This window comes from Heloderma suspectum, chromosome 6, assembly GCF_057233095.1.
Source record: "Heloderma suspectum isolate Gila_16-S chromosome 6, 16-S_ref, whole genome shotgun sequence".
In the NCBI taxonomy this organism is placed as follows: Eukaryota; Metazoa; Chordata; class Lepidosauria; order Squamata; family Helodermatidae; genus Heloderma; species Heloderma suspectum.
In genome coordinates, this window is record NC_139463.1 from 9687823 (window position 1) to 9701643 (window position 13821).

General features: G+C 43.6%; 1 protein-coding gene across 1 annotated transcript in view; it reads left to right on the forward strand.

The window, feature by feature from the left end:
• The window catches only part of GRIK4 (glutamate ionotropic receptor kainate type subunit 4), a 445828-nt gene extending 435593 nt beyond the window's left edge, over positions 1-10235 (forward strand). Inside the window, exons 21-22 of the mRNA XM_084807214.1 lie at positions 4677-4795; positions 9710-10235. Coding sequence (XP_084663340.1) covers positions 4677-4795; positions 9710-10075 — 485 coding nt within the window. The 3' untranslated portion in view covers positions 10076-10235. The remainder of the gene's footprint in view (positions 1-4676; positions 4796-9709) is intronic.
• Positions 10236-13821: the final 3586 nt, after the last annotated feature.

The following is a 13821-nucleotide window of genomic DNA, read 5'->3' on the forward strand; positions in this document are numbered from 1 at the left end:
CCACTGCTGTGTCACCTTTCCAGCTCAAGGGTTTCAGAGTCCTCTTAACTCGGGATATCTTTCTTAATAATGCAAGGAGAAAGCCAAGGCAGCAGCTGCTTTGCCTCATGCTGTGTGTTCTTGCCCCGGGCAAAGAGAATGAAAACAACCAAATGACAGATATTGGAGGCCTATGGAGGGCAAATGGGCTTCTAATGAATGTCTACCACATCTCAGCAGAAAATAGATCACTAGAGAGAGACTGGCCAAATCCTGATGTCTTTTAGAAGGCAATGGAAGTTCATCAGAAGTGGCTGCTGGCTAATAGTCAAATCTAAAGAACTGTTAGAAATGGGAGGGCAAATGACTCTTGTCAGGGTGGAAACTGAGCCAATAGAACCCCAGAGCAGTTCTGATTCTGAGGAGGATCAGCAATCCGTGGGAGAGGAGCTCGCTCATCCCTCACAGACACAGCAGCTGGCAGAGATTGCTCCTGCCAGCATTCCTGAGATAGATAGTGATCCTAGCAGTGAGAAAGTGTGGGAGGGGGGCTTGCTGGACGCTCGACACAGACGCAGGGAGCGACGGCAGATGGCGCGGAAAGGAGGCGTAGGGCTCGTTTGGCGCGCAAACAACGGTCGCGTCCCGAGGACCCAAGGGAAAGAGGGAGGATCTCTCCCTAGCCCATAAGTTCAGGGTCTTCCCGTGATTCTCTTTCAAATGGGGACCAAGCTGTCAGGAGCGCCCTAGCTGCCTCTTGCAGTCCCCACCAATAGCCAACTCAGGACACAGACAATGAGGAATTCTTTCCAAGACTTTATTCCTTTATGACTCTTTCAGAATACTAGTCGCTAGCGCCAAAGCAAGGAACAGCACTGGGGAAAGATAGCAGAGTAGCCTAAGCTCCAGGTAAGGCAGTTGGTCCCCATCTGAAGGAGAATCACGGGAAGACCCTGAACTTATGGGCTAGGGAGAGATCCTCCCTCTTTCCCTTGGGTCCTCGGGACGCGACCATTGTTTGCGCACCAAACAAGTGCTACGCCTCCTTTCCGCGCCCTCCATTTGTCGTCGCTCCCTGCATCTGCGCCGAGCATCCAGCAAGCCCCCCTCCAGCGCTCTCTCACTGCCAGGGTCACTATCTATCCCAGGAATGCTGGCAGGAGGAATCTCTGCCAGCTGCTGTGCTTGTGAGATGAGCAAGCTCCTCTCCCATGGATTCCTGATCCTCCTCAGAATCAGAACTGCTCTGGGGCCCTATTGGCGCAGTTTCCACCCTGACAGACCCTTGTAATAAACCTCTGGAGCTGAAGGGCAAGACCTTCTAGGAAAGTTATGCAAATCACCATAAAATACATGGCTTTCAGCTGCCATCCCAGAACTAGAAACCATGCAGGGGAATTGCTGGGGAAGAAAAAAATGACAGTCAATCTAACCCCGAACAGAAAGGGTTTATTTTCTTCGGCAAACTGACAGCTTGCTTGCTTATGGAAGGGCCGTGATCCTTACAAGATCAGGGAGCAAAGGCAAGCAGGCATGTGTGGCCTTTATTTATTTTCTTTGGAAAAGCAAGCATGAAGGAGAAACACCAGCAGTACAATAACACATAGCCTTCGTCTGGCATATCATCTTCTTCTGTGTCTGTCGGGTTGTTGCCTGTTAAAGAAAAGTGGAGGTCTGGAAATTGTGTGGGTTGCACAATCTAATTTTGAACATAGATGGAGGTGAATCTGGGGAGAGGCAGGCATTCTAGAAAGAATTTTGAAAGAAAAAAGTTGTGTTTTCTCCAGTGGCCCAAAATGTTTGGAATGGGGGCTAGACATTTCAAGGAGACTGGAGGCGATATTGTCATCTTTCCCCTTAAGTTCTTTGACTATCTCATCAAAATACAAATATTCTTTCATAATGAACACTGATACAATTTTGCTTCTAAGATCCTGTTCTAAGCCATTTCCAGCCATTCAGCATGGATTCCAGGCCATTTTTGCAGAGACAAGATTGCATTATAGGAGCACTTTGGAGTGCCTCACTGGCCAGCATCAGATGTCCAGAGACTTATGAGAGCACTAATTGCTTTATCTTGACATCTCAAACATAAAACTGAGCTTCGAAGGGATGAAAATAAACTGATAAATTATGAAATAGTTACTACTCACATACACACACACACAGAGAGAGAGAGAGAGAGAGAGAGGGCAGGCAGGCAGGCAGGCAGGCAGGAAGGCAGCGATCTGTCACTCAGTGAAGAGCACAGAGGAAGAGAGCAAGCTCTGACAAATCCCAGACAGCAACAGCAGCAGGTGAGCTCATTCTAGTGCAAACGCAGGGGTCCAAGAGCATTTATGGCTATGATTGCACTGCAGATACTGGATTGCGACCTTTGCCATGGAATATAGCAGCTCCAACAGAATCAAAACAATCTCCTGTCAGGCCCTTTGCTTCCAGGGGCAGCAACCTTTAAACCAGAGCCACTTGGAGATGGCAGGAAAGCAGAAGGGGCTCCCTGCCTGGTCAACACTTGTGCCAATATTCCAAATACTGGCTCCCAGGCAATTGGCTGGAGATGTTACGTAAACGTCCAGTGTCTGGTAAATACCCAGCTCTGGGCATCTGTTTGTTGACCTACTCTGCCTCCTCCAGATTCTCTTTTCCTTTTTTGGCTGCCCAGACCTGAAATTGCCACCCCAGTGGAAGCATCTCTGCTTACACATGTTTAGTTTACTGAGTGGTAGGGAACATCCCATAGGTGTTGCAAAAAGAATGGTGGAGAACAGCAGAGAGACTTGATCCTCGACTTAAAAAGAAAACAAAACAGCAGGTCAATCACTTACAGGGGGCGAGGCTTTGTCTAAAAGCTGTGTGGAGATTAAGTGAATAAATAATTGATTTTCATGCTTTGATTTACTGTTCTAGAGGGAAGAGGAAGATGTTATATGTGTCATGTGATTAATAGTTGTACATAATAACCCCAGCACAAGCCACTGTATAGTTTGTGGTCATCAGCTGAATCAATAGTTAAGTCCACCTGCCACCAAGAATAACAAGCAACAGAGGCAGAGGTCTTGCTTTAGATGCCTCCAGCAAAAGCGACAGGCTCAGTTACTGCAGTTTTTATCTTGTGTCCAGCACACCGTGACCTGTTGGTCTTATTCCAGTGTTGCTAAATTAAAAGTGGACAAGGGACAGGGACCATGCATTCAGTGTGATTTGACAGGAAAAGGAAATCAGCATTTCAGAGGCTGACAGCATGAGTGACTTTGCACCCATGCAAAATATATAGGAACAGATCCTTGGATGGTGTCTATTGGTTGGCCTTGTTGAATTTGATAGAACTATGGTGATTAACGGAAGCAAGAAAGTGATGTTCAAGTTCCTTCTGCTGTTTCTTCTGCTGTTCCAGTTCCTTCTGCTGTTCATAGGCACACAACTTTTTTTTCCAAAGGATCGATGGGTATTTGAATAATAGCACACCAAGTAACTGTACAAAGCCTCAAGGCAACAATGAAAGAGAGCAGGCAGACACTAGGGAAAAAAAGAGGAAACCTGAAGACCTGTTTTTGGCTCTGCCAAACTGATCCAAGCTGTTAAGCTGATTTTCCTTCTGCTTTCATTTCCCTCCGCATCTTCTATATTCTTGTCCATTTAACATAAAAGCTTTTTGGGAAGGCCTCTTCCATCATTTTTTACCTAAAGTAGAAATCTCATATCTTTTCCATTCAACTTTAAATATTAACTATAATTTATTTTTTTATTGTATTTGTATCCCGCTCCTCAGCCAAAAAAGGCTCCTGGAGCGGCTTACAATCAATGAACAAAGAAGACAGTCCCTGCCCACAGGCTTACCTAAAAAAAAATTGTACGCTATCAACACAAATCAAAATACATGTAATGCTCCTGGTATTATTCTTGTCTAATGCAGTGGTCTCATTTATCATCTTATCTGGAATTTGCATGCTGATGCATTTACTCTTCTATTCACTAAGTTTCTAAACACTTGACCTAGACAAGAACAATTTATCTGACTGCCATTATGCCTTTTCCTTATATCCCATCTACTATTCCTTTAAGTATATCTGTAGTGGAAAACTATTTGCCAGATGATTTAAAGGGACAATTATTTTAACCATTCACCCATCAGTACTGGAAATTCATCCTTCAGTGCCTTGCTGTCGCTGGGCAACCAGCATCACATAGCAACCTTTCTACTCCCTGATTTGATGTGTAGGATAATTAATGTCAAGGTTTTCATACACACTTTCCCTGTATGCAAAGGAATGTAGCTAAGGTCCTGTTCCCACAATCATTGGGGGTGCAATCCTATGCATGCTGAGACAGAAAAAAGTCCTACAACTCCCAACATTGTGCCCAAAATCACAGTGAGGGTGGAAGGGGAGGAATTCCAGCCTTTTACTTACCCTGGTTGTATTACAGGGTGATCTTGCATGTGTAGTACTGTACGTGATAAACCGTGTGGTTCACATGTCTGAGACTTCAGGTAGCATCCAAGACATCTCTAGTTATATGTTCTTAGACAGCAAAACTCAGATAAACTTATGTTTGAGAGGTGGGCTTGTGATCTGCTCAAGGTTTAACAGCAAAGGGCTAGATGGGCCCATTGATCTAAATCATTATAAAATGGCTCCTTAAAAGTTAGCCTGCCACGTTAATGTTGTTGCTTTTTCTGTTGGTGTTTTTGGTAGGTCTGGGAATGGAGAATATAGGTGGAATCTTTGTGGTTCTGATATGTGGTTTAATCGTAGCGATTTTTATGGCAATGCTGGAGTTCTTATGGAGCCTCCGACACTCTGAACACTCCGAGGTAAGTCTTTGCCAGAGGCATACATTCTAAGATTTGATCAAGTATGATGGATATCAGAAGAATAACCTGATGGGTTCCACAGCGTAATGAAAAATGAATCTTCCAATTAGTGGTATCTAAAAACCCAACAAAATGTGCAATGGTAGAATTTAGAATATGACTGTGAATGTTCTGGGCATAGGCATAAAGATATATCACTTGGATATTTCAAGTGCAAATGATAGGCTTCTCTAAGACCTAATTCACCTATGAAACATTTTCCTGATATGGAAAGCATTTCTGTGTAGGAACAGACTTGCTATTTGCATGTAGATCACTGTGTGTATTAAACTGTCACATATGTCATTTGCTTCGTGTACATAGCTGAGAAGTCCATTATTGGCTATGGCTTCCCAGTACAGGTGGACATATTTTCTGTGTAGGAAAGTATTTAACATGTGAAGTTAAATAACTAAAGAAATACAATTGAAAATAGGCCACATATATTAGCACTGCCAGCAACCAAAATGTCTAACTAATTCCCGATTCCCTCACTCTACACTAATTGTGATATATTGCAATCCTATACCCATTTACATGGGAGTAAGTCCCATGAGCGCAATGGGACTTTCATCTAAATAAACATGCATAGGATTGTGCTGTAAGATTTCCCAACCATTTTTCAGAGGTTCTTATCCAACTTTACAATTACACAAAGCTTTTGAGATTATTATGAATTATGCTGATTATGGGGGAGAGAATAAATCACTGCAGCTTCACACACAGTAATTTGGGGAAACACAGTAATAGCAAACAATTTAGCTGAATAATTTTTGACCCATCAATAGATATATTAACCCCAACATCTTCAAATGGGTAACTAATCATCTGTAGGGTATAATACTTTTATTATAAAATATTATAAAAAAATAATTTTTAAAAAAAAAATTAAAACAATTTTTTGTTTTAAATGAGCTATCAAATATATCTCTAATCATCCTGATTTGGTAACATTTACAGCTTCAAACTTGCTGATATTTCTTCAGATCTCTCTGGATTTCTTGAAATGGATGAATGAATGAATAAAGTAGTATCATCTGAAAGCTGGCTGATCTTATGTATTTTAGAGTGAATGCTATAACCTACTATTTTACTATTCTCCTGAGCAAAAGGTTCAAACAAAAATAGCAAACAAAAGTGAGGGGAGAAGACAACCCTGTCTTGTCCCTTTTTCAAAAGAAATCTCTTCAACAATACACCATTCACTACTCCATTCTAATGAATGTTGATTTTAAACATTGCCATTTCAAATTATCAAATCCTTTATCTGTATCAACTGCACGATATTCTTTTCTATTTTACCATTATGAATTATGTTAATGTCTATTTAACATAAAAGGAGATTGGTCAGAATGTATATATTGTTCTGTAGATATATTTGTATTATACTTTCGCATAACTAAGAATGGCATTGGACTTCAAAGAAACCTGAAATGCAAGAAGCTGGATAAATACTGGGGTGTAGAGTCTTTTGTGGCATCCTAACAGGCAACAACTTTTGATGAAGTCCACAAACAATAACAATATTTTATCTGAAGTGAAGTTGTTGAGGATAAAGTTAACTCCAGATATTTCCTTGCTAACTAGGGCTGAGCTGAAACAGGGATGCATTTTGCAAACATTTCCTCACCTTGAAAATGCATCCCTGCCCCTTTTTGATATATTTCATGAGCGCTTTTTCACGATTATTGTGTGCGAAGGAACACTAAAGTGAAGAAATGGATCACAACAGACACACATTCAGGTGATCCACCACACCCTCTGTACTTAGTATATAGGCATTGTGACCAGTGCCCCATCTTGAACCTCTTTGCAGTCCTGATCAGCTGAAGCTTGGGCACTATTCTGTGTTTGAAATGAAGTCCTTCTTCAGCCTTGTTAACAATGATGTCACAACCAATCATATTTAGCTAAGTTATGATGGCACTGATGGCAAATGAAGCTAGTTCAGAGCAAGGACAATGTCTGGTCAGTGAGTCCTGCCCTTACTCTGAATTAGCTTTGTTTGCCCTGAGTTATGTCATCTCATAGCCAAATATGATTGGCTGTGTGATATCACTGTTCCTAGTCCAAAAGGCTGTTTTTCAAATTAAACATTATGTTGGAGATGTAGTCAATCAGGACTGTGAACAGCTGTGAACCAGCATGAAAAAGTAAGCTCTGGAGGATATTTCAGGAGACATGTTACACAGTGTCAGGGTTCCCCTTATGGCCTGGACCCCCTGAGCAACTCCTTAAGGATCTGTTGCCTCCTTCAGAGTCCCACCTTCCTTCTTTTAAACTTCCCCTTCCCAATAATGTGGGGTTCAGGCTGTAGACATGGGGTGAGTGACACACCAATCCACAACAGTTTACTGGTAAATTTAAAGCACGGAATCACAACTATAGATATTTACACAATAGAGCTGAGTGATACAAAAGCCATTAAGAGAAAATAAAAGTTGCCAACCGCAAGTTCCTTTACCCTAGCTGTACTTAGACTTCTTCAGGCTGCTTCTTCCTGTTGCCTTTTCAGGCTCCAGGCTCCCCGACTCTGCTTTTACTGCTCTAGTCTTTCTGACTCTCTCTTTTTATACCCTCCTCCCCAAAAACCAAAAGTACTGCTTGAAACCTGAAGAAATGAAACTTAACTGGGGAAATGAAACTGACACTTAACCAGGGAAATGAAACTACTCCTCTCAGGGTTACCCCTCCCAACAAAAAAAAACCCTAGGCCTCTAGGCCCAACCTTTTTCCTTGCCTCTGTAGATCTCAACCCTTCACACACACACACACACACACTCCCTTTTTGCACTAAAAATTCTTTTAAACCGGGGGCACATTATATTGCACAGGTAATGGTCATGTGACCATAAATAATTACTATTCTGCACTGATTTCTACCACAGAAAACACCTTAAACTTCAAGGTACCACAGACAATCATAGTACTATTTCCCAACTCACTGGGAAATTATGAAAAACTAAGATGTTTCAAACATATGTCAGCATTTTTGCTGTTAGCGACAAAATGTATTTTTTTGGAATTATATCTCTTGTGCTGAGATATAATGCATGGACAGTATATGGACAAAGGATAAGTTCTCACATAAAATGAGAGTTGTACAAAGTTTGGCAGCATTTTATAAACACTGGAGAAAATGGCATGCAAGTTTCAGATGTGCTAAATAAGTATGTAGCAATTTATTTATATTAGTGGGTTAAATCCAATGTTGTGCTAGCAGACGTCTGCTAGTGCGACAGAACTTTCACCCTTTCAACCCCTGCAGCCCTCCATGCCACCTGAAAATCTGCTCCAGATGGTTTCCCAGTCCTCTGAAGCAGATTTTGAAGGCATGTGGGGGACAGCAAGGGTAGCAAGATTGCCCCCCTCCCCCGTCCCAGTTCCACAGATGGACCTGCTTTGGATACAACCCACTGGGACACCAAAGTTGTATGTAATTGTTGAGATTATGGGGAACATGGGAACAGTTTGTTTTATGTATTTAATGTTGCTTAAGAGGGATCAAGGGAAGTGTCTGATCCTTTACTTTGCAATTTCCCCTAGATTAGTATTTTATATGCAAGTCCTTATATTTTCACTTTCTGTAGAAAATAGGAGCACTTAATTTAGATGTTTTTGTTCACATGAAATTATATTATGTCTATCTGCTTATAGAAAATAAATAAAATTAATCTGAAAAGATGTGACTGCGACATCAGCCACACACACTACTAAATGAGAGGGAGAGGGGGAAGAGCTTAAAACAGGAGAGGGCAACCAAAAGTGGGGACTGGATGACCTCCCACCCAGCCCTCTGCAGGCCGAATGACGTCAGGAGGTACGGTCATGCCCCTGATGTCAGAGGGGAGGCCACGCCCCCAGACATGATTTGGCTCCCGGTGGGTGCGTCAGGAGGAAGATCCCCCAACGTCTCTGCTGGAGCCAGATGCTCTGTGCCCGAACCATCTCCCACTGGAGAAGCACAGTGAAGCTGCTTTGCCTGCCTGGTGCCTTCTCCCATTCGGCAGGCAAAGCCACCTGACTGAGCCAGTAGCTGGAGGAGCGCTCCTCCAGCCCCTCGCCTCGCTCAGTTGGGTGTCTTTGCCCAGGTGGCAGCTTCCCCAATGGCACGGGGAATCCACTATGCGAGCAAGTCGCCAACCCACCCACATCCCCCACTGTTATCTCAGGGATTAACAGCAAGGATTCCTCCAGGATGCCAAGCGCCACCTGCAGCTGCTGGAGAAATCCTGGAAGGCTCCCCAGGCCAGGATGGGCAATGTCCGCAGGTTGGATTAGGCCCATGGGCCAGAGGTTGCCCTCCCCTGGCTTAAAACAACAACAGAGCCCAGGGCAAGTCCTGATGGTTTAATACTCCAGTTTTAGACCACAGGAGACATCCAAGGCCTAGTTCTGACTTAGATTATAAACCTATGTGTGGGGCTGCACCACTTGACTGAATGTTCTGCCATCTCAAAAAAGAAATCTTGCATGAAGAAAACTAGCAAAGAAGGCTAAGCTAGAATCCTCTCCCTGACATGTAGTTTTTACTTGCAGGGACTTGTTTTGTATGGCAGAGCATTCAGTGAGTGAAGTTTTGCAGCCCAGACCAAGGTTCATTCTCTCAATGAAAACCAGGCCTCATGTCTTGCTGAGGTTTAAAACTGAAGGTAGATGTCCAGCTGGAGATGACTGATACCAGTTCTGATAAAGTTGCAAGGATTTCAGGATACAAAGGTAAATGAGGGGGTTTCCTGGGGCCCAGGAAAACAGGGATATTATGAACAGGCAGGGTTTAGACAAAGGGATATCAAACAGTTGAGAGGGCCCTGTAAGTGACGTTGAGACAGTGTCTTTGAGAAACTGACCTTCTGTTTATTTGGCATTTGATAGGTGTCCGTCTGCCAGGAGATGGTGACAGAATTGCGTAGCATCATTCTCTGCAAGGACAGTTTCCAACCCCGCCGGAGGCGAGGTGGGATCATACGGACTCGCCCCGTTATACAAGAAGAACGAAGAGCTCGCACCACAACTACGCTCAGCAATGGCAAGCTCTGTGGTGGGGGCGACCCAGACCAGCTGGCACAGAGACTTGCGCAAGAAGCTGCCCTGGTTGCTCGAGGCTGCACGCACATCCGGGTGTGTCCTGAATGCCGGAGGTTCCAAGGTCTCCGGGTCCGGCCAGGTCCGGATTCCCCCATGCAAAGCGATGAGAGCTTGGAATGGGAGAAGGTGACAAACAGCAGTGAGCCTGAGTAAAGCAGCGGGCAGGTGGCAAATTAAAAAAAAGAAGCTAATGTTCCATTTTACAGAACATGAGACTTGTACACAGTGTTGAACTATTTTTAAATTAATAAAGCAGCTCCCCGGCTTCTCAAGAGCAAATCAAAGCTTTAGGCTGGGGGCTGAGCCCAATGGGAAGTTTTTGTTACCTGTCTTACATGAGAGAGTATCTAACCTACCTACTTCCTGAAGCACCAGGAGGAAGCCCCTCTAGCTAGGCTGAGGACTCTTCCTCAACAGCTTGCCTCCTAGAAACTTGAGGTAAGGGGTATGAAAAAGGCAAGTCACCAAAGGAGGAGCCACAAATATTCTAAACCAGGTGCAAAGGTGTTACACAACCACATGGACTTCTTTATATGGGGAGTTTTATTTTCCTTCGGAAGATGGGGGAGCGGTAATCGTATTTTACTTTTTTTAGATACTTCAGGACCTAGGTTCAGCACACCTGAGTTCAGGTACCAAACTCACACTACCTGCCTAGTTTCGGGGGGGGGGGGTGTGCATGGAAGGTTACTGAAGCTGGGTGAGGGGGGAAAGAGCTAGCTTTCATATAAATGCAGCCACTATACAAGGAAAGATCCATTCCAAGAGTTAGAAACACCAAAAACCAACCAACACACTGAACTCAGAGGCCTTGGAACAGCTAGACTTTCAGGGGGTCTGTTTCTTTTCTTCTTCTTTCTTTCACATCTTTTTGCCTTACTTACTTTGGTCTGTCTTTGTATGGGTTTTGACTGAGAAAGCTAACCAATAAGAAGAGCAGGTTGAAAGGGGGAGAGGGACTCTCCTTTCTCCCACCAGCAGGGGGTGGTAGAATTTAATTATCCCAGAAGAGACATGTCCTCACAATTCATTACACAAACCCGTGATGAGTGCTGTCCTTTAAACAAGTATCACCATCCCCAGGTTCAATAGACTCACTTCTGATCCAGTCAACATCTTGTATCAGAGAGTTGCTTTCCTACAATATGTCCTTGAATGAAGGTCATTGGGAAGCAACAACCATGGTGTCTTTAGAAAGCCCAACAAGAATGCATCAGTGGTCAGAAAATCCTTAGCAGCAGCTTTATGCCAATGTGGGTTTTCCATAGGAGTGTTCTGTTTCCTGATTGACAATTCTATGCAATTTCTGATTGTAAAAATCAGAGGAAGGAATTCAAGAAGGTTGTGACAAACAGAGGTCGATGAATATCCTGTCCTTTATTTTTATTTTTAGAGGGAGCAGGGGTTGTTTTTGAATGTACTGAAATAAAATATGTCCTTCTATAAAGAGGGTTTTTTCCCTCTATACCCTTGATATTCAGGTTTCTGGGATCCTAGTTCACAAGGGGGAAAAGATCTGTAGTTGCCTATGGCTAATGCAATTTATTACATTCTTTCTGTCCACATTGGAGTAGTTTTCCAACTGATTAAATCAGTGTTATATTCTCATTGGCCACAATCTAACACCCAATGTTCTTAGCCCATTGATTATAGTGGGTTCCAGTGCATCTAACGGTTCACTGAATGTGTTGGACTATACTTGTGTACATGGGTAACAACTTACCCCAAGAAATGATGGAGGAAAAGATCCACCGTTCTTTTAACTTGTTTGGAGATTTAATATCTATTCTCAACTCTGGGGGTAGGTTTGCATCAGCTACAGCAAGAAAATTGAAAAACTCTGATAGCATGCAAGTGTGAAATTGAGAATCTTAGCTTCCTGTTTTCAGCTCTTAATATGGTAAGGGAAACTTCAAGCCCCTGACAGCAATGAATGCTGGGAGCACAACAAGAAACCTTTGGGGAAAGAAAAGAGACAAACTGTTATGATTAGCCTACCAATAGAGAAATCTCCTTCCTAACCCTAGGCATCAAACTCAGAATGAAAAAAGAAAGAGAAATTTGGACAGATGGTTTATGCTTAGGCTTTGATAACAGAAACCATTTGGCTTTCGCTCTTCTGATGGGAATAATTATACATTATTTATTCCATTTATATTCTGCCTTTCCTCCAAGGAGCTCAAGGCAATGCCCATGGTTCTCCCCACCCCCCACCCCACCCCCATAGTTTGTCCTCACAACAACCCCTTTGAGGTAGGCCAGGCTGAGAGAGAGTAGCTGGCCCAGGATCAGCCAGCAGGCTTCATGGCTGAGTAGGGATTTGAACCCTGGGTCTCTGCAGCCCTAGCATGACACTCTCACTGCTACACCATCTACACCATCCCACACATCTTTTTACTAGGCTTCTTATAGAACCATGCTAGGAAATGTAGTTATAACCAGCACATGGTTGATGCAAATATATGGATAGAGCCTTAAATCATGTTCTGTTCATATTATGAAGGTGAGTGACCTTCTTGAAATGAACATAAGAAAAACTTTTCTCACTCCTGCATCAAGTTGAACCTTCGGAAACATCCTATGGCTTACCAGTTGCCCTTGGGAAACCCACAAACAGGGCATGATGACAACAGCCCTCTTCCATTGTTAACCCCCCATGTGGTTTCCACCAGTTGCTCTAGCCCTGTGACATTAAACCCACTTATTATTATTATTATTATTAATCACATTTCCATACCGCCCAAGAGCCAAAGCTCTCTGGGTGGTTTACAAAGATTAAAAACATTAAAAATACAGTATAAAGAGATTAAAAGCCATTCACATAAAAAAAACCCACAGACAATATACACAAGAGGACATATATCTAAAACAACTTCAAACAAGCAAGCTCAAGTGAACAGCCATAACCATAAAACAATCCAGGGTTGATTAAAACTTATATGCTGCTGAATGCCTGGGAGAAGAGAAAGGTCTTTAACCTGGTGCTGAAAACATAACAATGTTGGTGCCAGGTGGGCCTCATCAGGGAGATAATTCCATAACTGGGGGGGGGGGTGCCCCTGAGAAGGCCCTCTCCCTTCTTGCTGTCTTCCAAGCTTCCCTCAGAGTAGGCAGCTGGAGGAGGGCCTTAGATGTTGAGCGTAGTATGCCGGTAAGTTCATGTTGGGAGAGGCGCTCTGTCAGGTATTGTGGTCCCAAGCTGTGTAAGGCTTTAGGTTAAAACTAGCACCTCGAACTGAGCTCAGAAACATACAGGCAGCCAGTGCAAGCAGGCCAGAGTTGGTCTTATATGTTTGGACCTTCTGGTTCCCATTATCAATTTGGCCAACGCATTTTGCATGAGCTGCAGTTTCTGAACCATCTTCAAAGGCAGCCCCACACAGAGTGCATTGCAGTAATCCAACCTGGAGATTACCAGAGCATAGACAACTGAAGCCAGGTTATCCCTATCCAGATAGGGGCGTAGCTGGGCCACCAACCGAAGATGGTAGAAGGCATTCCGTGCCACTGAGGCCACTTGAGCTAGGGCTTTGCACGGACCCACTGCTCCGCTTCGGATGCCGCTTCAGATCTTCCAAAGTGGCCCCACTCCACTTCAGACTGATATGGACCCCATCTGCTTCAACTCAGATCCAGATCCGAAGCGAGATTTGGACATCCAAATCACTTGTTTGGGCGTTTCCCCATTGACTTGCATGGGAAAACACAAATGGCTATAACGTTTTCAGGTTTTATGATTTGGGGAACTCTCAGCCCCACTGGAGGGGACCCCACCTGCCAAATTTCAGAGTTTGGCTCAGTGGTTTTTGTGCTGGGCGCAGGTGATATTTGATTCCCCCCCACACACACAAAAACTCTCAAAGCCAAGAACTATAACTTTTCCCTGCTTGCACAGAAGT